General features: G+C 40.7%; 1 protein-coding gene across 2 annotated transcripts in view; it reads right to left on the bottom strand.

Annotated features, from left to right (window-relative positions):
• Nucleotides 1-26,558, bottom strand: part of NRP2 (neuropilin 2) — a 190,604-nt gene that overhangs the window by 90,825 nt on the left and 73,221 nt on the right. For both annotated transcript variants that reach the window (XM_073633367.1, XM_073633368.1), the window contains exons 3-7: nt 25,318-25,499; nt 14,282-14,512; nt 13,010-13,165; nt 11,512-11,681; nt 4,928-5,083 (exon numbers count right to left, since the gene is read on the bottom strand). In XM_073633367.1, the coding sequence (XP_073489468.1) occupies nt 4,928-5,083; nt 11,512-11,681; nt 13,010-13,165; nt 14,282-14,512; nt 25,318-25,499 (895 nt within the window). The remainder of the gene's footprint in view (nt 1-4,927; nt 5,084-11,511; nt 11,682-13,009; nt 13,166-14,281; nt 14,513-25,317; nt 25,500-26,558) is intronic.

Raw genomic sequence — 26,558 nt, 5'->3', positions numbered from 1 at the left:
AGAAGATTGAAGACCAGGCTCCTCCGCTTTAGCAAAAGAGCGGCAAAAGAGCAGAAGAGAGCGGAGGAGCCCGGCAGAAGATCCGGAGAGCGTGGAGAAGAACCGGAGAGACCCCCGAAGTCGGAAGAAGACCCCCGGAGCTGTCTAATAAAATGCTTTAAAAATCTGTGTAGTGTTTTTTTTTAAATTGACACTTTTTTCCTAGGTGAATGGGTAGGGGTACGCTGTACCCCATACTCATTCACATAGGGTGGGGGGCCGGGATCTGGGGGCTCCCTTATGAAAGGGGGCTCCCGGATTCCGATAAGCCCCCCGCCCGCAGACCCCGACAACCAACGGCCAGGGTTGTCGGGAAGAGGCCCTTGTCCTCATCAACATGGGGACAAGGTGCTTTGGGGTGGGGGGGCCGCAGCGTGCCCCCCTCCCCCAAGGCAACAACCCCCCATGTTGAGGGCATGCGGCCTGGTACGGTTCAGGAGGGGGGGGGGCGCTCGCTCGTCCCCACCCCCATTCCTGTCCGGCCGGGCTGCGTGCTCGGATAAGGGTCTGGTATGGATTGGGGGGACCCCCCACGCCGCTTTTTCGGCGTAGGGGGTTCCCCTCAAGTTCCATACCAGACCCAAGGGCCTGGTATGCTCCTGGAGGGGGAACCCATGCCGGATTTTTATCTAAAATTTGGCGCGGAGTTCCCCCTCAAGATGATCTGAGCACAAGTCGCGTGCCGAAGTCGGATCATGCGAGACGGCAATCCGACTTTGATCCGACTTCAATGATAGTCAATAGGCTGAAGTAGGATCAAAGTCGGACCAAAGTAGTACAGGGAGCATTTCTAAAGTCGGAACGACTTGTGTCGGACCAGTTAGGACGGCTCCCATAGGGAAACATTAAATTTCACACGTCATGCGACATGAGCTCCCAATGTCGGAGCGTTTGTCGGACCAGTGTGAACCCAGCCTTAGGCCTCACTAGTTCCTGAACAGAATCTTCATGTGGTTTCTTGATTGTTTTCACAGCATGTGGATGGACAGAGCATAAATTCTCCACAAATTCCATCTGAAGAAAGGGACACAACTATGGGAAAACATTTTCCCTTTGACTTACTGTCAAGAAGAGTACGGCTGTTCAGAAACAGGTCTCCTTTGCTTTGCTGACAAGTGCCAGAAACCCTTGCTGTAGACTTGCCTGTTAGCCAGTGTTTTTTCACAGCCAGAAAGATTGGTGACACACTGCACAACAAATAGTTTTATTTCAAGTCAATTGGAAACAGCTGCCCTAAATATCATTTCATAGAGGAATTCGAGTGTGATGAAACATCACAATAAATGAGTCAGCAACAGAAATCTGGTGGCTGGCTAGACTGTCAGTGTTAGACATCAAGTCTTTATTGGTTTAACAGAATGTTCACGTGGGTAGACGGACACAGCTGAGATATCCAAACTTTATGGCATTCAGCTAGCTCTGTCCACGGGGACTCAGTTACTTTCCCGTGCTTGTGCACAGTCTGTCAGCATCGCTGTACTCAGTGGTAACATCTTACTGTCTTCACCTTATTTACCTCTAGAGGCTGCATACATCTGATGATTTATTTTTTTAACTGCCAACCCACACAAAGCCAGTTTTAATGCTACATCAAAATGCTAACCCAAACACTTCATCCTGCACTATAGAAAAGAACTAACAGTGCATGTAAACTGGTTCACCATGTATTACAAAAAGAGCAAACATAATCTAAACTTCAATCTGTGATGCGTCCATGTAGACACACTTTTGGGCTTTCTAGAAGTGATTGAAAATCAGGCATGAGAAACAATGTAAATGTTAGTAACCTCTTAAACTTTGCTGTTGCATATTGCCAAACACTGCAATTCATCACAACTTGGCTATGTCTCTAGTTAACTAAACTCTTGTTCTTTTTGTGATGAGAGCTTGTGGCTAGCAGTTTTTAAATTGGAATTGCTGCCTTGTCATGCGAGGTGCAGTGTCATTGTTAGGACAATGCCACACTTACAGAATGTGTGATTGTTTTTACACTGTTACATGTACCATGCCAAATGCATGCTTCTGTTGTGTGAGTTTTTTTAATTGGTCACAATCATGTAGGCCCTGAACTGTGCTTACACCAGCATGCATGCCTTTCAGCACCAAACTTGATGATAAGGGATACCAGGATCCTATGAACCAATTCTGATGGGCAATAAGTTCTTCCATACCACTGGTATGCCACGAGGTGTTGTGTGATTTGTTAGAGGTTTTAGTTAAGTTAAGTTAAGTTGCTATGTTCTTCCAATTTCTCTTGGGGTACCAGAGGTGCAGAAGAACCTTGTACCTGTCATCATTGGCTGGTGCTGTATGACGAGGACCCCTTGTAATTAAAGACCCCTCTTAAAGATCCCAGCTTGTGCTGGAGGACATATTGAATGAAATTAGCACAGCAGGGGCTCTGTACACCAGTGGCCTTCCATTAACGGGTATTATAACCTGTAAAGCTGGTGCTGTGATCTGGTTTCTCTTGAGGAAAAGGCTACGCAAATGTTATTTTACAAAATTGAAGAAATACAATTACAAAAATACAGTGGCAGTGGTAAATTTTGCAAGTTTAAAAAGCCACTTAGCGTTTTTCCTGGGTTCAAATACAGTATCCAGACAGTTTAAAACCACCTGCAGTTTAGCAGTATATTATAGCTATCCGATTTTAAGCAAGTTTGCTAACAACTACAAAGCACTGTTTGCTGGAAATTGCAGTTTTCATTGTATTCTTGCTGTTTAGAAAACACTTCACTGACTTTTTGCGAGCAATAAAATAGCCTGTCTATGTCACACTTCAATAAGAGTGCAATATCATTTTTTCAAAATCCTTTACACTTCATTGCCACAGTGTGCCACAGTGTGCACCTAATAATGTCTGTAAAAGGCCAGTTTTCCTTCTGTAAATATAACTGGTTGCATCCTAAACATCATCCATACTGAGTACTGAAGAGTTCATGAGCCTTCAATCCAATGCCCTAAAACCTTTTTAAATGCAGATGGGGTTTAATAGGAATCTCACTGTGTGTGCCATAACATTATATCCAAACATGAAAACAATAATTGTATGAGTTGGATATATCCTATTAGCCCAACTATGAAACATTTTCTTAGAATTCAGCCTCCCTATGTTTAGAATGTAGTATTGTTTTATGCCGTATCAAGAATAATGTATATTATTGTAAGAAAAGTAATTAAGGCTGGCCACAGACTTAAATGGCCATGCAAGCATGCTCCAAAGCAATACAACGCACAAACATGCAAGCTCAGCTTGTGGTGGAAGGGTGAAGCAGAGAGTGGGAGGGGCTTATTAGCAGGTTTTGTAAGCTCCCTGATCAATTATTCAACCTAAATGGCATAATGCAGCAGTCATCCAGATGTCTCATAGACATGAATTAATTGTCCAATCTGCATGGCATTGCCAAGCTAACTGTCATCTCATATCTCATCTCATATGGAAGTGTAAAGCTGAACTCTGGGAATTAAAAGAAAAAAATCTTATAGTGCAGTGCAATGCTTGTTAATTTTATGGAATAAACTGTAATACTCACCTTACTGCTTCTTCTGACAGGCTTCTGGCACTCACCTCCTCCCCCTGATCTCCAAGCTGTGGGTGGGCCCTTGCAGTCCTCACATACAACGCAAGGCTACTGATCCTGCATTGTATGTGATGACCTCAAAGTGCGACTGACAGAAGGAGTGCCTTAGAGAAGAGGCTTCAGGGGACCGATCACACAGCATGAAGGAAGCCTCCTGAGAGGTGAGGAATAAGGTAGGTATTACAGCCTATTCCCCCACCCCTTGAATTAACAAGCATTAAACCTTAGTAGTGCGGGGCAGCCCTCCTGCAAGGGTATTTTTTTCTGGTGCCTGGAGTGGGGCTTTAAAGACCTACACTATGGAGGCTGTACCCAAATAAAGACAAGGGATGAGGGACTAATTCTCAGTATTGCCCTGTGGTCTCCCTGAAGGTGATCCTTTTTCGATTACTAACTTACCATGTCTTATTCCACACTATTTAGTTGTGTGAAAGTGGCCATATTGGTAGAGGTGGAAGCAGCACAAGAAGTGGAAGAAGCACAGATCCACAGAATAAATAGAGCAGAAGCAAGGGAAATCCTTGCCATGCAACTTTGCAACTTCCTCTCCAGCAGAGAGAACAGTGAGCAGAACTATAGTGACATCACCAAGTCTCACTCTAATGCTGGCCATACACTATACGAAATATCGTCCGTTTAGGCAGTTTGTTCGATAATTGTTGGGACGCTTTTGAGCCGAAAAAACAAAGGACAAGTTTGGAAATTTTCTGGCAAACTACGATAAATTGAAAGGCTAATGTGTTTCCCGTCCGAACTGTTTGCACTGGATATATGTACAAAAACAAACAAAAATTACCTGATGGCACTATCGTTTGCTCTCATGGCCGAATGTTCATTTTTTCAAAAATGGGTTCAGACGATTTTTCGTATAGTGTATGGCCAGCATAAATCTCATGAAACTAGCAGTCAGAGGAAGCAGGTATACAGCTGTAGGCATAGCAGTGGCTACACATAATCACATGCAGGAAATGCACTGCTATTTTGTAGGCAATTCAAAATAGATGAAGGTATTGCCTGGACAAAATTAACATTTCTAGATGCTCCCTATAAGATATCACATCTGAGTTCAGGTGACTTTTCGGAATGGGAGTGCTGATATGAGGGAAGATCTCTTGCTTGACTTCTATCCAATAAATATAGACAGATTGTATTCCCATGTCATAAAAAAAAAATGCTGCATGAAATGTGCACAGCTTTTTGTTTCAGTTACATACTACTATAAATGTTGCTTGTTATCATCTTTTCTTCACGGTTAATATTCTAAAATAACTCTCAAACAATTATCTGCTGAAGTGTTGTCTCACCTTGTGGTTTTTGCCATGACGAAACATCATCCAGTCCTCACCGTTGGTGCTAACTTCTAGCTTGTATGATTTGACATAATAGGCATTCTGTGTTTCTTTTGAGACAGCACCTTGGGTTGCCACAGCTGTCAGCAGAGTCAAGGAGCGGAGATCAATCTGTAGGTATATTAATGATAACAATATACTTAGTATGTTGGAGCTGCACACAGTTTTCTAGTAAAAGTCTGACAGCTTAAATCCCAGACGAGACCCATCCAAGCTGTTTGCTCTAACGATTGCATCTTTCTACAGTGCCTAGCAATCTCTGTTTAGAACCGTACGTGGCTTAGAGGTGCAGCATGACACTAGGTATTAGGCTCTGGGTAGTGTTATCTGAAAGTTGAACTAAGGATAAACAAATGCTCACATGGAGATCATTCACCCAAAGACTGACAGCGTGCACATGTTTCTAAACATACTGAATAATGAAACATCGATGGGAGAAATAAGGACATACTTTACTGTTACCAGTTGACTTTTCATCATTAGTTTTTGCAAAGAAACCGCATGTCCTTACTATCATCCCACCCTAAACAGTCAGACTGAAAAAAGTACTGTATTTATCGGCGTATAACACGCTCAGGCATATAACATGCACCTTCAATTTAAGAGGGAAGTTTCAGGGATTTTTTTTTTTTAAATAAACTACTTTAAAGCACAATAATAGTCAGTGCCCATCAATGCAGCCTGATTAGTGCCCATCTGAAACCTCAATGCAGCCTGATTAGTGCTCATCTGCAGCTTCAATGCAGCCTGATCTGTGCCCATCTGCAGCTTCAATGCAGCCTGATCTGTGCCCATCTGCAGCTGAAATGCAGTCCGATCTGTGCCCATCTGCAGCTTCAATGCAGCCTGATCTGTGCCCATCTGCAGCTTCAATGCAGCCTGATCTGTGCCCATCTGCAGCTGAAATGCAGTCCGATCTGTGCCCATCTGCAGCTTCAATGCAGCCTGATCTGTGCCCATCTGCAGCTTCAATGCAGCCTGATCTGTGCCCATCTGCAGCTGAAATGCAGTCCGATCTGTGCCCATCTGCAGCTGAAATGCAGCCTGATCTGTGCCCATCTGCAGCCTGATCTGTGCCCATCTGCAGCTGAAATGCAGCCTGATCTGTGCCCATCTGCAGCTTCAATACAGCTTGATCTGTGTCCATCTGCAGCCTGATCTGTGCTCATCTGCAGCTTCAATGCAGCCTGATCTGTGTCCATCTGCAGCTTCAATGCAGCCTGATCTGTACCCATCTGCAGCCTGATCTGTGCCCATCTGCAGCCTGATCTGTACCCATCTGCAGCCTGATCTGTGCCCATCTGCAGCCTGATCTGTGCCCATCTGCAGCCTGATCTGCGCCCATCTGCAGCCTGATCTGCGCCCATCTGCAGCCCATCTCTCATCAATGCAGCTGCCCCATTAATGCCCATCTGCAGCCTCACCATCTCTCATCAATGCAGTGCAGGAAATCACCGAGCCATCATCTCCTGTTTACTCTGCTCTCAGTCGGCAGTCACATACACAGTCCCGCCATCGGCATTGGACCAGCACTGGTCCAATGCCGGTGACGGAGGCGGGACTGTGTGTGTGTGACACGAGAGCCGAGTAAACAGGAGATAACGGCTCGGTGAATTCCAGTGGCGCTTGTCCCCCTCCTTCCCCTCCGAGATAAACTATTAATAACTATTAATAACATGCATCCATGATTTGCCCCCTATTTTCAGAGGAAAAAAAGAGGTACCCTAGAAAATGTGGATTGGGGCCGCTCTGTGCAAAACCCTTGCACAGAGGAGGTAAGTATAACAAGTTTGTTATTTATTTATTTTTTAAACAAAGCTTTACAATCACTTTAAAAAACGCATCTCGGCTAGCTAATGTGAATGGACACATAGGATATTATTATTTGCTTCTACAGGCAAAACGCTAAATTCCTCTAGGATCAGCATTTTTTGCTTTAAGCCACTGTGCATGGAGCCTAAGAAAAATGCATGCTTAACCAGGATATTCACCAAACCATTTTGTAATTCACCTCACTAGTGCCTTGGCAGTCAAAACTTATATTTTCACCATCATCATTACAGTCATCATAAATAGGTGTAACGTTGGATTCATGGTAATGAGTTTGGTCCGTTATTCCATACAGACCAATGACCTGTCTGTAAGTAGACCCCTCTATTTCTGTCATAACTAACATAACTGACATTTTTTTTTTCAATAAAAATTACATTATTTCCTGTATCCTTCATCTTTTTTAACATTTTATTCACACTTATATTATACATTAAATAGAATACTAAGGTAGTCATGCCTGGTTCACATATATGCAGGTTACAGTTGATCCATATTCCAGGTGTTGCGTTTTTTAATACTCGTTTTTGATCCATTGAAGTCTATGGAACCCGAAACACAACCTGCTGGTCCCTGGCCCTTTCCATAAAATGCATAGATGTGAACATGACCCGTAGGAAATCAAGTTAAATGGACTGTAGTGTGTTTCTGCAAAACTGAAAACGCACTACAAAAAAGCATAGGTGTGAACCAGGTCTTAGACTTACATGGATGAGTTTTAAGACCTAGCCAAAAATAAATAAATAAATAAATAAATAAATAAAACACAATCTGTTCTTTTTCTATGTTATACCACCCTAGGATTTCTAGATAATTAACCATAGCTGTCTTGACCATTTAACTGTTCTATACCAAAGGCTATAATGACAAAGCAATAATCTGCTACAGCAAAGGAAAGCTATGTATCCATCACCCTCCACCCCCCAACCAACAGTTGGCTCCTGTAACTGTATCTGTGAAAATCAGAAGCAGTTAACATTTTCTGCATATGACTTTTATAGGAGTTAACACTGCTGATGATGTGATGCAAGAGTCAGCCTATGCAGTCCTAAAGTTTTTCTCAAAAGAAAAAAAAATCCAATGCCGTAATGCCTAAGACACTTTGCATTTTGCTTGGTGGCTTTTTTTCCTGCCAGATTACTAATGTGGAATAAATTATCTCAGTATTTGGCAGCTAGACACAGCCCTGCTGAGACAATGTGCCTTCCCCTTGGAACCATAGGTGGGACTATGAAATGCCTTTACATTTATAGCTTGACCTTCATAACATAGGAGGTGGAGGGGTTGGCAGATGGCAGTAGATATTACACCGTAGGTTTTATTTTCATTGATGAAAGTGTTAAATCCCCTCCCTGCTGCTATTCAGGAAACTGTCTTAGCTAAAGGTTACAATGCTACTCTGTGCATCAGTCACGGTAATGGCAGAGACATAAAGAATGTAACTGTAATGTCGCAGTCATTGAAAAAGCCAAATTAACCAATTAACCATCCTTAACACACTTTTTTCATTTGTTTCATTGTCTGTGATTATTTAACCATATAACTATTTTTCAAAATGGACAGTTACTGCAAAAATATAACAGATTTGGATCACATTTTTCATCTGAAAAGTTTTGTATTAACTCAATTTTGTTGGCTCTGGTTTCTTTATGGGATTTTTCAGTTGAACACACAACCAGCTGTATACAGCTCATTGTCCAAATGTAGAAGAGGATGATATGGTTGGACAGCACAGTAGAATTGACTATGGTGAAAGCACATCTTAAAAATATAGTCATTTCAGAGATGATTGGTGACAGCCAGTGACAGCTAACTTTTGCAAATCGAATTTTGCATATACATTTTTTTTCTCTTTTGGGTTAAACTGGATAGACTTGTGTCTTTTTTCAACCAGATTAACTATGTAATTTTGGGGTTTATTTACTAAAGCTGGAGTGTGCAAAATCGGTCTTAGTTCTGCACAGAAACCAATCAACTTCTAACCTCAGGTTCCTCAATAAGACATTGGCAATAAAACCTGGAAACTGATTGGTTTCTATGCAGAAGTGAGACTGATTTTGCACTCTCCAGCTTTATTAAAAAAAAAAAAAAAAAACCTATGTAACATTTTACTTTTTCTGATAGCAAAAAGTTACAGTGCCGCATGTGTGTCTTTATCCTGTACCCTTCAGTTTTGTAATCTTGAATGTGTTATTATTTATTTAGCTCATACTGTACCTTAGGCTGGCTCAGAAGCAGTTATACTTTTTTCCTGTACACTAAATCTCAGTTATACTTGGCTCACATCCTAAGGGAGCTGACTGGTGACGGGGTGATTTAAAACGCTGCAGCCTGTTTCTGCAGAGGATCAATTCATTATGGCACTCCCACCAGCCTTAGCATTATGCCTCCTGACTAACAATTAATCCTGAGCATGGTGCAGTGAGATCCACTTAAGAGGGCTACCTTCCCAATGCATGGCAAAAGCTTCCAAAATGCTGTCTTATAAGGCATTCAAATGAGCCCTTGACAGGAGCCATTCGTAATACATCAATATACCTGATTTAAACCAGTTCACTAGACACTGCAGCATAAGCTTTTTTCCTCATCTATTGGCATCACTTCACAAATGATTCGTACAGCAGCATTGCAGGTGTGGGATAGAGTCTCCTAACACTGTGAATTATTATCTACATTTACAGACAAGGCTGCATCTTGTCTTACAGCAGATGGATGCATTATGATAATATATAATAATAATAAAAGTAATAACATAGTATCTGAAAGTCTGTTCTGCAAGGGTAAAGGTTTGTGTGGTAGTAGTAGAGGCCCTAAACCTGCTAGCATGTCAATGTCTTCCCTATTAATGTTCTATGGTACAATTATAGCCCGGTTGTGAAAAAAAATGAACTTGGTGTCCATTGCATGTAAAATAATGTTTTTTATACTGTTGAGTTTGCTATGTAAATAAAAGGGTACACCTAAAATAGCCGAGAGCTATCATCAAAACAGATTGCAGGATATTACTGTATCTAGAGTAGCACAACTTTTAGAGCCGGTTCAAACTGGGACGACTTGTCAGGCGACTTAGCCTCCTGACAAGTCACGTCCCGTTCTGTACAATGGAACCGTTCTAATCGGAGTGACGCAAGTCGAAAAAGGATCCTGTACGACTTTGGGGGCAACTTGAGGCGACTTGCATTGACTTCTATATAGAAGTTGTTTTGCAAGTCGCCACTGCAGTCGTGCTGTCTGAGGCAGTCGCGCTGCAAGTCGTGCTGCCTCAGTGTGAACCGACTCTCAAAGAATACCAGTTATGGATACTTTTACATAGTTACATTGGTCCAGCTTGGCCCATTTAGATATGCATATACCATAACTGTGGGATCCCTCTGGAATTTGGAAATAACTGTAGTATGCAGTGCTACTCTCCACTAACTTCCAGGTCCCCTGCCGAGTGGCTACCCTGCCGCATTGTGAACACAGGAGGTTGACTGATGGGCTCAGGCTCCATTTAGAGAATGTTTTGCATTTTCTCAATGAAAGCAAATCATTTTCTGATTGAACCAGGTAGAGAGCTGAGATCATCACCACAGATTGTCACCTCATCCAGTAACACTCCACATTCATTAAGAAAATGCGAAGTGATCTCCAAATGGTACCCGTGCCGACCAGCCGACCTCCTGTGTTCAGAATTCAACAGGGCAGCTGCTCGGCATGGGACCCAGAAACAAGTTGAGATCACTGGAGTAGCAGTATCCACTACAGTGATTTCAAACTTTTAGAGGGATCTCAAAGTATTGAGTATGCAAAGTTACATTGTTCCAAGCTGGACCAATATGACTATGTAATAATATCCATACCTGGAATACTTCTTTAAGGGTTACAATACAACTCTAATGGTTTTCTGGATGAGCCAGTATTTACACACAGAAGTATGCTATACATTTGATGTTCCCCAACCAAATATTATACATTAAATTCTGTCTGACAGATTAGGCTCTTTAGTATTCAGTAAAAGTGTGGTGATTTAAATTGGCTATTTTCCCAAATAGTCCTATGATGTGGTTTGACAGAATGAGACTGCTAGAAAGAATAAAACACCAACTATTACATATTTTAAACTATTACTACTTATTATTGTTTCACAACAAGTGTATTTTTTACAATGGCAATAGACAGCTCAAAAAAGGCAAGCTATGCTCCTAATTTTGAGCATCACGTAATAATAGCACGTTATAAAATTGTTACATATGGTGTCTATAGTCAGTTCATGGTGCTGTTATCAAGGGGATTTACCACCTTGCTGGAAAACGTTTCCTATGAGCTGGTCTGATCTTTTGATATGGAGCAAAGGAAAGGTACCAAATATACACCAGTTTCACCATCAGGCAAGGACTATGGCAACTCCTTTGATGACAGACAGATATTTTTTTTTTTCCTGTTCTATAAGAGATATTGCCCATCGATGGGTACCCTTACAAAATTAAACCATTTAATTTAAAATGAAAGCCAATGAACCTGGTTGGAATTGTCTGCTGATTTCCTTGTGATGGCTCAGAAGGAAACACACCACTTTATTTACCACATCTGTCTGATTAGAACAATACATGCTATACATAGTGTGTTTTTCAGTTAGGTGTATGTAGTATTGTTTGTTGGTAATCTATTTACCTAACAAGTCACTGTTACTTTGACTTGTCAAAGAATGAAAGAGACTGTCAGCTCACCTGCAGGTATTCCCTGTTGGTGTCCATATTGGGTGTCCAGCCATTGTCATCACTGTTAAGTCTTCCCTGCTGGGCTGTCCACCTTCCATCTGTATATGTTGAAGATGCAGTAATTTGCTCATTGGAAATTCTCCTAGACTCTAGTCCCAAGGGAACATTGCACTGAAATGCTGAACAAGACATAAAGCCATATATTAAAACTTAAACAGAATTCATTTCCAGACCTGCCTTCCACGATAATCAAGTTTTCACATAACAGGTGGATAATATTCAACAGACATTCTCAAGAGCTTTAATGCTCTTAAATTAAATGTACATTTGTGGAGCATTCCGTGCAATTTGAGATTCTGCGTGAATCATCCCATTCATGAGCTTTCTAATTGTTACAGACAAGCTCTGCTATCTTGTCTCTTAACGGTGAACATCCGCAACAGCAGAGCAAATTAGGGACAGCAAAACACGGCCTTATCACAAGAAAAATGCTGCTAATCTTCAGCAATTTAGGCCTTCAGCAGATTAACAGAAATACTAATTTCTTGGTCTTATTCACAGACTCCTGAGATGGGCACATTTGGGCCAGTTTCATAACTCTATCCTTACACTGCACTGTATCTAGTTGAGATTTAATTATTTTCTTCGGAGGCTACTCTGCATATTACAGTCAGATGTCTGTGCTTGTGATTCCATCCCAGAGGTGTCCATATTAAAGTTTTCTTGCCTATAACTGGCACTAATGATATAAAAATGATAATTAATAATGTTGTACAGTTTCTCCTGCTGCATAAAGGAGTACTGTATTTTAACACTGGAGAAGTTTTGCAGACACTAAGGTGCTACAGAGACAATAAGCAGAATGCATAATAAGTGGAAAATACAGGAACAGGCTAATTAAAAAAACATCAACATCAATGTATGATTGTGCTCAATTTCGCAACCTATAAACATTACAGTTGGCTTCCAAAAGATGTTCTTTAATTAAAGCCACTCTGCGGGAATTTTATTCCCAAGGTATTGTGGGAATCTGCGGGCAAATGAGAGAATCTCACAACCGCGCATCCCACTAATGTTATTTTCTCACCAAAAGCAACATAAACGAATAAATATACAATTCTGGAGGAAAGTCTTAATAATGAAGACACATTATTTGCCAGCAAAAAGAATAATATTAATGCAGTAGTGCCTGAGAAGACAAACATTTCAGACAATTATACACTGGGGGGATGCGAGTGACTGACACCATACTTATTGTACTGCTGAATATGGCTACAGCTTCAATAACGTTTGATTGAAACAAAACATGTAATGACAATCTAAGCTGGGGGACAGAAAACACTGGTTTAATATGACAGACATGGCAAAACTGTAGGAGCGCAGGTATTACAAAGTTTAAAAAAAGGAAATGTGGCTGACAGACATACTGTTAGAGGAAAAGAAGATTTTTCCAACACCTGACAGTTATAATAAAAAAAAAGAAAAAAATTATATATAATCAACTCACTTTCAGGGACCTCCTGAGGGGCAAGGTAAAAGCGAGCGGAAAAGCCATCTTTAGCTACCGCCATGTCGGTGTGAAAGGTGAGAGAGAGTATGCCAGTTGAAGAGCGGATCTCGGAGGGAGTCTTCGTACCGCAATACCTGCCAATCAAGGGCCCCACTGCAGAGAGAAATAAGAGCATCAGTGTTATCAGTTGAGGGCATTAGAGGCTGTCACATCCTTCTGTGTATTACTAATAGCACTCTGGTGCTTTTCTTATCTGCTACGCAGGCCATCGGCAGTAATGGTATATGAGCTGCCAATTCCAGTAACCTTATACAATATGCCTGGTCAAAAAGGTAGTGATTTGATTGCCTGGTGTCTTAAAGTGGGGAAAGGGGAAAAGGTAAAAAGGTTTAATGTTATGATTTAACGGAAATACTAGGAGCCAAATTGTGGCTGCTGTGATGTTATCAAGTGGAGTATCATGGAAGTTATGACTCACACCCATGGTGGAAGGAAAGAAAATCGCTCAATTCTCCCATAAACACAGTCAGTGTTAATGAGGGAATGCCTCCCACTGTGCTATTGTATTTTGCCAGCAGGTGACGTGGGGAGCATTCCCAGCCAGCAGAATACAATGGTTACTGCTAGTGGCTATAGCTGCTGGCAGTAATTGTATGTAGAAAAATCTGACATGTTGGTTGTACCCAAGTGGATTGATCAATCCACTTGGGTACAATCAGCCTGCTCATACATGGTTCCAATCTCGGCCCATTCAGCAGGGATTCGAACCATCGATGGCTGACTTAAGGCACCAAAGTATAGGATCTTACCATTAGATTTCAAACACATAATCGAGGTATCAAACAGAATAAATCTGCATTTATCATCTTTTATAGTGTGATAGATAGATAGATAGATAGATAGATAGATAGATAGATAGATAGATAGATAGATAGATAGATAGATAGACAGACAGACAGACAGACAGACAGACAGACAGACAGACAGACAGACAGACAGACAGACAGACAGACAGATAGATAGATAGATAGATAGATAGATAGATAGATAGATAGATAGATAGATAGATGTATTTACATATAATCGTGCATATAAGGTTTAATTCAGGAAGATAAAAGACCAAGATAAGGATCTTTATTATCAACTAAGTCCAATGAGATTTGGAAATTATCATTACATGGCTGAAAATAAAGATTCTTATCTTTTGTGGGAAGATTCATGTTTTGAGCCTCTAGTCTCCTTGTAAAAAAAATCCTATACATTTCATACCATTTGGAATGCCATCCCAGATGTCCAACCAATCGTATTTGCAGTCGCCTTCCCCAACTTGGAGAGGGTCATACTCAAGGTCAAAGTTCAAAAACTGCAGGATGATCTCCATCTTTGGCTTGGCCAAAATAGTAAATACACAGTCAAGGTTGTGTGGATATTTGTCTGGATAGCCAGGGGATTCAATGGTGCCATTAGTGTTGGTGAAGTTCCTTGAACAATCTTCAGAGCCTAGAAAAAACACAAACAGGAAGTAAAAACACAATGCTAAATGGCCTGTTGACCTGAAATCAACACACACTACAAATGTGACTACAGTTACGAGAGTAATATGTTTATATTGGAAATTACGCATTTGGAAATACCAATGTTAATGAAAAAATGCTATACATTTAACAGTGGACAAAAGGCTTGTGTAATGTGATTTTCCTCAAAAAAAGATAATCCTAGTGGACGCTTTCGCTATTTTTAAATAAAATACCAATTAAAAATTACATTAAATACATCAATGAAACCACATCAGCAAAGAAAAAAACTTTTTTGCAAAGTCTTTTATATATTCTCACAGATATTATACGGCTCTCATAAAGAAATCAAGCCATATTTAAAAAAAAAATCTCATCTCTGGAGATCACTTGCAAAATTATTTTCAAAAGGTTACAAACATAAAACGTAACACAGAGGTTGCAGCTAAGGCTCTTCAGTTTCTGAGGATTAAAGAATGCTTTTTGCTCATCAGTAGACCAAAGGCTATTAATACTCTATTAGCACCAGCTTCAACAATGGCATCCATTGTACTGAATGAGCAAAGGGTCCTGCTGTGTTCTGTATCTTTGAGGTGCTTTAAGGGAATGATGCGGTGACTGAAGCAGAGGGCAAGCATGCAATTCACGTTTAAGCTACAATATGTGGCAAGAATAAAAAAATATCTACAATACACAATCAAAATTCTATTCAACTGCTTTTAGCAGTCTCCCTGCTCTGACAGTGTCATGCAAATCAGCGTTGATTACATTTTTAACAAATGTATACGGAAATTTATTTTAAACATACCGTTTTAAATATACAATTAAACATAAAGGAGTATTTGGTTTATGCAGCCTTCCAGAAAAAAAACAATATTCAATTACTGAGAATTGAGAGCAGCCATTCTGTTTTTCTTGTTAAACATATTAGAAAACTCAAATAAAAGCTCCACCTAGGGATTCTGTATATTCGAAGTGTGGCAGACTTTGCCTAGGGTGGCGCCCTCTATGGGTGGTAAGCAGTGGCCTAGTAATAGGGCTAGGACCACTGTATGATGGTCATTCTACCTCCTTACAGTAAGTGAACAGAATGCGGGCTGAGGAGGGTGCTTTGAACTCATTCTTCAGAGCAGAGCTGCTTAAGGCTAGAAAAGTTCTAAATGTGGTTATGTAATTTAAGATGTCTCATAATTAACACAAAGCTTTACTCAATGCCTCTCCAGCGATGCAACGCCCCTGAGTTTCCTTGCTGGTGCCAACATCCTTTTGCTAACTTTTTCTGGGTTTTGGACTAGCCATCATGATCGGCCTGGCCAGGATGACGTAACTTCCACACATATGCACCCGGATTCATTTATCCTAGCACCTGGCAGATGTCAGTTTTTATTGCCGTTTGTGTCCCCATTAGGGAGTGTCACCATATCTCCTTGTCCTGTTTATCATTATCATTGAAAGTAACAGAAAATCCCAAATTTTGGGCTGTCCCTAGAAAAGTAATAGAGTTGAAATTTTCCAATGGGGACACTAGCTCTGGTGACCTGTGGTTCCTCAAGAGATTCCCTTAGTTTACAGGTATTTCCTCTCAATTCTTGTTTTGGCTGTGGGACAGGAAGTGAAGGAAAATCTCCCCAATGGCACACAGATGGCAAAAACAAACCTTACAGGGTTATAACCCTCTCTTACTCTACCCAAGTACTCTATAGTTCTAAGACCCAATGCACAAAACTAAAACACCAAGATCTGGATGTTTACTTTTGAAAGTGACAGTTATGTTCAGCTTAGTCCAATAAAAATTGAAAATTGAAGGCATGTGGCTGAAAATAAAGATACACACCCTTGTGTAAAGCTTTCTGAATTAGGCTTTTAGTATGCATCTTCTGCAGTAATTAAAGCGGTTCTTAAAGCAGTTCTTAAAGCAGAGTTCCACCCAAAAGTGTACCCAGTTTTGAAAGGTCCCTGCAGCCACGTCCGTTCCGGTCGCCTTAGGCGATTGGAAGTGGAAGTTTGACTTCCCCCTCCCTTCCAAAGTCTTCTGGACAGGTCCTAGAAGACTTTGGGACCAATCACAGAGCGCAGCGCCGCTTGGGCATGCGCAGTGCGCACCCGGCTGTGAGGCCGCAAGCTGTTACAGCTGGGTGCCCATAGTCGAAAACACTTTTTGTAGCTGCTGACTTTGAATAAACACACAAATAACTGGAACTCCACTTTAAGCCATTTCTTGGAAAATTCAGAGCCAGCAGCTACAAAAACTGTGAGGGGAAAGATAACTTCGATCAGAGCAGAAGTGAGAGCAATTACCTGTCAAAACTAGATACCCCCCCAAAAGAATAAGATTCCAAATATGACAGAGGAGGGGGGAGGAAGAGTGGATCTTCCCCTTGTAGGTAAAGTTCCACTTTAAAACCTTCCTTTTTTACAATTATTTTAAATTTACAGTAAAGTTCCATTAAAGCGCAGGATTCCCATCACTGTACTCTGTATCAGAGGTCAACAGCTTCCCTGTAAAGTTTTGTTGTAAAGGAAGGATTGACGTGCCATGTTTTGCTTTAATTGCAGCTTTGCAGGGCATTAAAGCGGAACTAAACCCATTGATTTAACTGTCTTCCGAAACAGTTACATTCAAGGCATGCTGTGAAGGATAACTGTCACAGCTGCTTATGCTTTCAACAGAACTGTCAAGCCACCAATTGGCTGGAGTCTTAACTGATCACATGTGCAGCACCATGTCAAATGCAAATCAAATAGAGGCTAAGATGGCTGCTTCCTTGGCTGTAAAAGACTGGTTTATTTCCCCCTAAAAATGAGCGTGGGAAGGAAGCAGTAACTGGATAAAGACCTCTGGAGCAGAGGTCCAGTTATAGCTGTGAAGCTTATTGGCTACCATGCACAGCCGCACCAGATTTTGTACTCTCCAGTTTTGGTAAATCAACCCCAATGTGTGGTAAAGCACCAGAATTACTCCTAGAGGCATATTTATAAAAAATCAAATATGATTTACAGGAAATATTCACTGGTGGTGAACATCGGAGTGCACAGCCTATTGCATTAGGGTGTGCACGCCAAAGCTCAAACACATATGCGTATGTGTGCATGTGTATATATGTGCGCATGTGTATATATGCTGAAGATGTCAGCAGAGCAGTGGACGGTGTCAGTAGGGCAGATATTGGTGTCAGTAGGGCAGTGGACGGTGTCAGTAGGGCATAGTCTGGTGTCAGTAGGGCAGTGGATGGTATCAGTAGGGCATAGTCTGGTGTCAGTAGGGCAGTGGATGGTATCAGTAGGGCATAGTCTGGTGTCAGTAGGGCAGTGGACGGTGTCAGTCGATTTTATTTTAATTTTTTTAATTCTTTGTTACAATTTTTTTAGGAGCCCTGTTAAGGGGCTTTGGTGAAATATCAGGGGTCTAAACAGAGGGAATCTGCACCACACGGAGTGATTAGAGTGTGCCCAGGCACACCCTGTGTGCATGCCTATGGTTGTGAATCAATCACAGTAATTTAAAACACATTCACAACGCATGCAGATTCACTTGCAGTGAATGCTTGGTGAAAGTTGGATTCACTGATTTAGAACTATACTCCCTAGTGCTTACATTATGGCACGTTTAAAATGTGAATGAAGACAACCTGATAAGAGTATTGTGCAGTCAAATACACCCTTTTCCCGACACGTTTCAGTGTTCCAAATGTACAGCTTCATAAAGTACTTTTATGCAACGGCGATTATGTGGGGACCATGGGTGGTCTTTACTATAATGGGTTTTCATTTACTGTATCATGTAATGAGTATACAGACAGTATCATTGCCCCTGCATTCTGTTTAGACCAGGCTCATATTGCAGTAGGCTGAGAAAAACTTGGCTAATGCTGTTACGAATGTCATTGTACGCTACCAGGATTTTATTTGGCCATTACAGAAGTCAGAGCAATAAACCAGATACTGCGCTAGAATCTGCTGCCACTATGCTGTTTCATAACACTGCATTCTATTAATTCAGAAAGGAGAAGAGTGATTGACAGCTGTGTATTATGGAAGATCTACCCTGACTGCTAAAAACTCAGCCTAGCTTTTATATTCTATAACTTTATCCATCATTTGTCTGAAGATCTCCACTTGTATGGGGAAATGAAACACATTCTGGCTAGCTGCTTTGGTGGACTTCTGTTTTCTTGACACCTGGGCCAACAAAACTCATTTACTGCACAATGAAAATGCTGCCAGGCAGCTTTCTTGAATATATTTATTCAGTAACCTTCAACCTTCAGCTTACTATTCAATTATCCCAAGATCTCGCTTGTCTTTTATATTATGTGCATAAATATTTCACTCTCATACACAGCATTGCTACAGACTGGGCTGGTGCGCATATGCAGAACCTGATCTGAGATTCCGTTCACATGCACAAGCTGATACAGCATGCAGGACCCAAGACAAAAGCTAGATCAATGATACAGCATTAATCCAGATACCTCTGGAACCAGGCACCGCAGAAATGCATATCTAAGATTGCTCACAAACGGCACGCTATTTCTTTTTCTATCCCGTATCTTGATGAGACAGTATATTTCTACAATTCCTATGCAATACAAATGAGACCAGGTTGGCAGATATTTTCAATAGCTATCTGCCAGCAGCACTAGCATTAAAAATGCATAAGGGAGAGGAGGATGTTAAATGTACGAATCGAGTGGACAGGACAAATTCCTAGGCTGTGCCCGACTCACATCCAGCACTAAGTAAGCCAATACCAAACCTGCGGCTAAAAACAGCCTGAAGTGTTTATAAAGCGCTTAAGTCCTACAGTCATAAATCTGACTACTTTATTTTAAACTAGTGACATTTCATTTCCATAAAATATATGTGTGCACGGGCATCTTACAAAAGGCGATCAGTGTATTCTGCTTTCTGGGAATGATTCTGAAAAAAAAATGAATAGACTTCTTTGAAGCATAGCAAAGAGGTTCTTTGTCACTTCCTCCATGACCCCTGTGCTGCTACTGCTATAGAAGAGAACCCCCAGGCACACTGACCCGTTGGCTTACCGACAGAACAATGTCATCATGATCCTAAATTGTGTATGCACAAAAAGGCTGTTGACAGAGGTACAATCTCCACTTAACCTTAGATCCCTCAACAAATTTCTGAAAAAAGGTCTGCTGAAAAGGAGTGGGAGTCTGTTTATACACACAATATGTCACTTAAATGTCCATGACTTTTTCCAACATTTGAGTGTGGTTTCTGTTCTGTTACCTTCATAACAATAGCGGCATAGCTCAATTTGTTGGTTACTTTTGCACTTTATCTAACTCAGCCTTTTTCAACCAGGGTGCCCAGGCACTCTGGGGTTCCATCAGGTTCCTTTAGTGGTGCTTGGCAAAATGACTGAAAATTGCCCCAAAAAATTACACAAGCCAGTGGGTGGATGAAGCCTGTCTTTTAGTTACACAAAGCCACAGGTTTTCATTGTGCACAATTACAACTTCCAGCCGCCAACATCCTAACAACTAATGGCATCATCGGTTGATAAGGAGGATGTCGGGGACCTGCACAGCATCCTTGTTTGCTTCTTCCCTTTCAGCAATGGGGTCATGCTAGCAAAGAGAGGGAGAGAAACTGAGGAAGAACACAAATACTTGAACACTAGTCAGTAACAGTGAGCAAAACTGGAGGAAAAAAATCACCTCTAATGTTGGGTGGCTCATGAGTGTAGATGTTGCTGCAATATGTTAAAACTATTAAGTTAGTTTTTTACATTTTAGAATGGGGTGCTTTAAGATTGCACATAATTGTAAAGGATGCATTGACTGCAAAAAGGTTGAGATACACTGGTCAAGCTACAGTTTTGTGCTTTGGGAAGTATTGAGGTGGTTGTAGACCTCAAGTGGTGATCAAACAATCCAACAATATTGTTTTCTTAAAGTAGAACTAAAGGCAAACTTTTTTCATTTAGAGTAAGGGAGGGTTTTAACCCTGTCAACTTTTTTTTGTTTGCTATTTGTGTCCCACTGGGGAGACTTCTCTTCATGTCCTGTTCGATAGCCAAAAGAGGAAGTTAGAGGAAATCGCTCCACAGTGAGGGAAACCCTGGACTAGTGTTCTCATTGGACGATATCTGCTCTATTTCTGTTCTGGTGACAACCCAAAATGTGTGATTTTCTTTTTCTTTCAGTGATAATGGTAAACAAGATGGTGGATCTCCCTAACAAGGGCACAGACAGGAAAAACACAGAGGTGTTCTAATCCCTCTACACTCTATCCAAAACTATAAAAAGTTTTGCTTTTAGCCATATTTTAAAGAAAACCTGTGCCAAGAGAAATACTTAATCCTGTATTTGCTGGCCTATTCTGAATATACTATTGACTTGGCTGTCATATAAATCAGTATTCTGTACTTTTCCTGTTGATGACAACCCACATTATTTCACTGGCTCCAGGTCAGCAAGTCACAGGATCAGACTGATAGGCAACTAACATTTTTCTAAGCAAATGGACAATGGCGACTTCCATATTTCCCTTTGCACTGCTTGCCACTACAAGTGCATGCACATGCTCACTTTTGTCTCATGAACATTCATGGATGTGTGCAGAGCAGATATTTTGGTTTTATATGGCTATAAAAACAGAATCAAAGATGAGTCTGCTATGATAAGTTCTTTGAAATATAGACATCTTTACCATTCCCAATCCTTCAATCATCTGAATATGAATAAATTAGGGATATTAATATTGTATATAATATATTACAGCTGAGCTCCATGAATAATCTTTTTTTTTCAAACTTACACTGGTTACATATAATTCTTCATTTTTTACATCCAGATGGCTCCTAAGGATGCAGAAAAACACTGTAGTAGCCTGTGCTACATACATTTAGCATTGGTCTCTTCTAAGTGCTGCTCAAGCGACTTGTTCTCTTTCTACTAAACACAGAGGGCTGATCGTTCAGACCCTCCACCATTCAAAAAATGTGTTGTATTATTTTCTATGAACACAAGTGGCAGATGACATCCAAATTTCCACCTCTTTCAATCAGAGAAAGCCTTACAGTCATTGAAAAAAACACAAGACATTCTCTAAATGGCAGAGGTGCTAAATGAGCGTCCCCTGTGTTCAGCAAACAATAATCAAGTCGCTTGAGTAGCACCCAGAAGAGACCATTGCTGACTCTATGCAACACAGACTACTATAGTGAATCTCTGCATCCCCAGCAGTCCTCTGTATGCGAGATATGAAGAATTAGATGTAGCCATGTAGATGTAGATAATTACTGGAGTTCAGCTTTAAATATATACCGTATATTGATTAAACAAAGATTGCTCTACACTACTTCACTAATTCACATGCTTCACTTTATCACATCAGTGCTCCACACAAGGACACGTGCTTTATGCAAAGCTATAGCTTTCTGCACAGGGAATCACCTAGACAATGGGTTTTCGGACAAAAGATGTGAAGCTGAAATATCTAATTTGTAGCAGAGAGCTTATGATGCCAAGATGTCAGCTTGTCAGCTAAGCTGTCAAAATGTCAATCAGCCACTGTGAGCCATGTCACACAGGGTCAGTAAAGAGTGCTACATTTTAACTCCTCCATTGCCTATCAATGAATTAGTTAAAGTAGTAAAGTAACGGTGGGGGTAACGTATTCAAAGGGCATGCAACCCGTACAAGAACTGGCATCCTTATATGGTAAACTTTCCCTCCAGTGTCACTGTACACCAATAATAGACAAGTGGACTAGTCACACAGCTTCTTACAAGGCGAATAGCCTATGACACAGTGAACCACATAGGACACTACTATAAACAATAGGCCATGCATAGGGCTGCAGTGTCACATCCTGTATACTAAAAGTATATTTTCCGGCCTCATTTTAGATGTGATAATAATCCTTGATTCACCAAATAGGAAAAAGTTTTGGGAATTTTTTAAGACGTGAGTTTTATGCATTTTATGCATAATGTGTGAAAATTTTCCCTTGTGATTTTAAACACTTGATTCAAAAAGCTTTTTTCATTGCGGGAAATAGGTGGAAATCTAATTATCGAACTTAAGGGTTTGTGTTTGCATTAAAAGAGCACTGTGGGATTTAAAAGAAATGCATATTAAGTATTCAAAATTTTATATTATTAATAATAAAAAAAACTTTAGCATTTTTACTTTTTAACGTTATTCAACATGGAAAAACGGCAGGGTTGCTTGTAAACACTTTATTTTATTGTTTATTGTAGCATTTTATATTATTTTATTGACCCCAACATACTATTATTATAGCAATTAAATTTATTATAACCCCCATGGGGCTTCCATTCACTGGTGGAGTATACAGAAGAAAAGCATAGCTAACCCCCATCTCCTATCCCAGTCTCCTGCTTAGGGATAGGGGGGATCGTGACTAGCAATGCTTTTATTAACACAGTAAACTCTGGGGTGGTATCTGAATGGGTTCCCTTGCTACATCAATAGCTGTATTATACATATTATATTCAATAATATCCCCTTTATCAGATTTACTCCACCAGCAATTCAGTAAATTTGAACCTTTGATCCACTATCCTGGTTGAATTGATTAGGTGAACTGGTAAAGAGGTCCTTAGCCCATGTTGCCCTCCTATGTGTGAGTCACCGTTTAGCCTGCAGTTTCCTGCCTGTGTATTCTTACCTCCTTGTTGCAGTGGTTCTGCTAGACCTCTGATTCTTTTCACGTGTGTTGTTTGGCTTCTGCGCTCACGTATGGGAGTCGCATGCTATATTGTGGGTATTTTTTTCCTCCTTTCTATCACTTCCTGGCCCACCTCCTAGTTTGCTTCCCTATATAAGACATGCTCAGTGCAGCCAAAGGTTGTCTGAGCAACTTCCTAGTTCTCTGAGCTCCTGTTTGCCTAGTGTTTTGTGTATTCCGTGTCTGACTTCCCATGTACCAACGCCGGCTTTGTCTTCTGTTTGTGATTGTCTGCCTCCTGCTCTGACCTTGATTTGTTTCCAGGATCTTCTTCTACCTCCTGCCATCTGTACTCAGCATATGTGAGTGGTCTCCATATCGTCAGCTGGGCGTACCTGGGGGCCGCAACCTGGTTCCAGCTTGCTGCAAGTCCATCCTCACCATCAGGGGCCATGGAGAAGAAGCAGGCTAGGGTTTAGACTCTGCCCTCCAGGTTGGTGTTCTACAAGGGCTCAATACCATGGAAACCTGACAGTGTGCTCTTGACAATTATAGGTCCCCACCCATCTAGAGGCTGGACCAAAAGACAAGCATGTTCTAAGCAAGGCCTCATAAGTGCCCAACTATTCATGCCATGAATACCCTTATTTTGACTAAGAATACAGTCATGATGAAAATGCCCTGTCACAATGATGCAATGCACCCCTAATGCTGTGGGATACATCATCAGTGAAGACATGGTTGCTTACCTCTGGTCATTGAGGATGGGTGGGGGACCTACATGGAAAAAAAGTGTGTTGACACATTCTTTATGTCGAAACCAAACAGGTAAGGGGTTCAGGGAACTCTTTAGTAGTCCAAATCGGAAAGAAATTAGTGATCATAGAATTATCTGGGTTACTGCAAATCTTGGTTCATGCCAAACAGTTTGCTCAACAATAATTTTAAGCAATTATATTTTCTGAAGCTGTATTCTGTAACATGGTTTTGAAAATACATGAAATATTTATGTAAAAGCTCCTATGAGTGTATTTAATTGCCTCAAAAACACAATCAAATATATTTATATGACATATAATTAAATGATACATATGCAACTGGGCTTATTTAATAAACAAAGGCAAAAAGCAATGATTATGTGAGAAGTGCACTCACCCAAAGCAACAAGTCAGATTTCAGATTACCGCAGTCAGTGAAAAATGAATTCTCATTGATTACTATGGAATGAAGCCCTAGGCACATACACATGTTATATTGTGTGTCCTGTTATTTTCAAAGCTTTTCTGTGGCTCTAACTGATCTTTAAAGGTTAGGAATTATGGCACATATTTGTCTTAAAATATATTTTTAGCAAGGATGATATGCATCCATTCATGGGTAACTTTTGCTTTGTCTCTAACAAAAAACTGACTATGACGAAGTAAAGGATCTGGGAGGTATTGGAATCATGCTTCAACACCATCCATAATGATTTGCAGTGGTAGGAGGGATGAGGCTCTGGATCTCAGGTTGTAAAACTCAATTGACCTTAAACACTTTGCCCTTGACTTCAGTGCATCACCAGAATGATCAGTTGATTGGAAAAGCAATAAAGTGAAATGTTCTAATGATCTAAGAGAATACTTTGCTGATCAGCTTGCAGGCTTATTTAAAGATGACTGGTATGAAGGCATAAGAAGTCATAAACAAGTATTGATTAAACATATGCATCAATTTAAATCACAGCAGTCTTTCAAGAAGAGTGATGCAGACCTGGGTTAACCAAGAAATGATGTACACTTACAGAATGACGCATAAGTTGGGTAGTCACAATACCATATACTAAGAGTAAAAATCAATTTGCCCTTGCCTTTTACAAAATTATAGACTGCACTAATTGTATCATTTTCCAGTTAAAGCTGGGCTCTAGAATTTGAATCATCACATTTAATGTGTATACTTTCAACACGTATGATTTGTAAAGCATGCAAGCTCACATCTGGTAATGAACTCAGATGGACAGCTGAACGCCTGCTGAATGCATTTCACAGAAGTTCGCTAACAGTTGTGAGTGAGAAAATATATACGACTGGACTATTCTCTGCAGGTCATCCTTCTAACTGCATAGAACAATGCCTTCAAACTCACCTGTTTTGAAGATCTCATAGCGCAGTGAAAATCCAGCACCTTGACGGCCATAGTCAGAGATAAAGCGGATGTAGATGTGTGAACCGGATGACGTGATTGTAGATGGAGCAATATTGCCACAATGTTTACCCAGTAGTTCTGCATTTTCAGAGTCTCCATCTCGAATTTCGATGAAATCATATCTGTGTAATAAAAATATTCAGATTTAATGCTCTTTTGAAGAATAGTTCCAAAACTGATATTGTAAGGCAAAGCACCTAAATGAATTCATTTTAAACAGTATTTAATATGAATGCTTTGTAATATTTTGCACAATCTCTTAAAGAAATATCACATTTGACTACATGTTATGAAGAGAAATTGTAGACACCTTGGGGTTGATTTACTAAAGGCAAATAGGCTGTTCACTTTGCAAGGGAAGTTGCATTTTGTAAGGGAATTTGCCTCAGAGCTTAGTGAATGTTGTGAAGTTTCACTTTGCAAAGAATACCCGATCACATGTAAGGAAAAGAAAAAGCAGCATCTTTGCTTGTACATGATTGGGTGATGGAAGTCAGCAAAGCTTCACTGCATTCACTGAGCTCTGGGGAAAATGTAACTTACCTTGGAAAGTTAAAGCTGAACTCTGGGCAAATGTCTTCTTTACTATGCAGTGGGGCCCTGTCCACACTGCATGGGTTAATTGTTTGTTTTGGTCTAGGGGTTTGGAGAGCTGAGATATGCTCACCTAATCCGCCGATCCTCCAATCGCATGACCAGTCCCTTTGGCTCCTGACATCCCCCTGCGGTCCAGCGATCTTGTGTGGTGAACTGTTCCTGACGTCATCACATCCATAGAATGGCTTTGGACAAGACGACGTCAGGAACAGTCCACTTCTGAACTAGGGGAGTGCCATTTTCCAAAGGATTGAAAGATCGGATGAGTATTGGCTCTGTTCATCCCTAGACAAAACGAGCAGTTAACCCATGCAGTGGGGCTGAAGGAAAAAACATTTGCCCAGAATTGGACTTCCAAGGGCTATCTTCCTTTAGTAAAGAATATGATATCCATGTCAAATGTGAAGGACTACAGATGGAATCCCATTGTAATCCTTCACATTTGACTTGGATACTTCAAATGTCTGTACATGACAGAGCAAGCTAGGTAAATAAATACATGTTTCAATGTTCATTATTTCACTGCCCTGACTTACAATCATAGTTCATTTTGCAGAAAGTTGCAGTTAGGCTTTAAGTTATAT

The sequence above is a fragment of the Aquarana catesbeiana genome, linkage group LG06, assembly GCF_042186555.1.
Source record: "Aquarana catesbeiana isolate 2022-GZ linkage group LG06, ASM4218655v1, whole genome shotgun sequence".
Lineage (NCBI taxonomy): Eukaryota > Metazoa > Chordata > Amphibia > Anura > Ranidae > Aquarana > Aquarana catesbeiana.
This window is presented reverse-complemented; position numbering and strand designations above follow the sequence as displayed.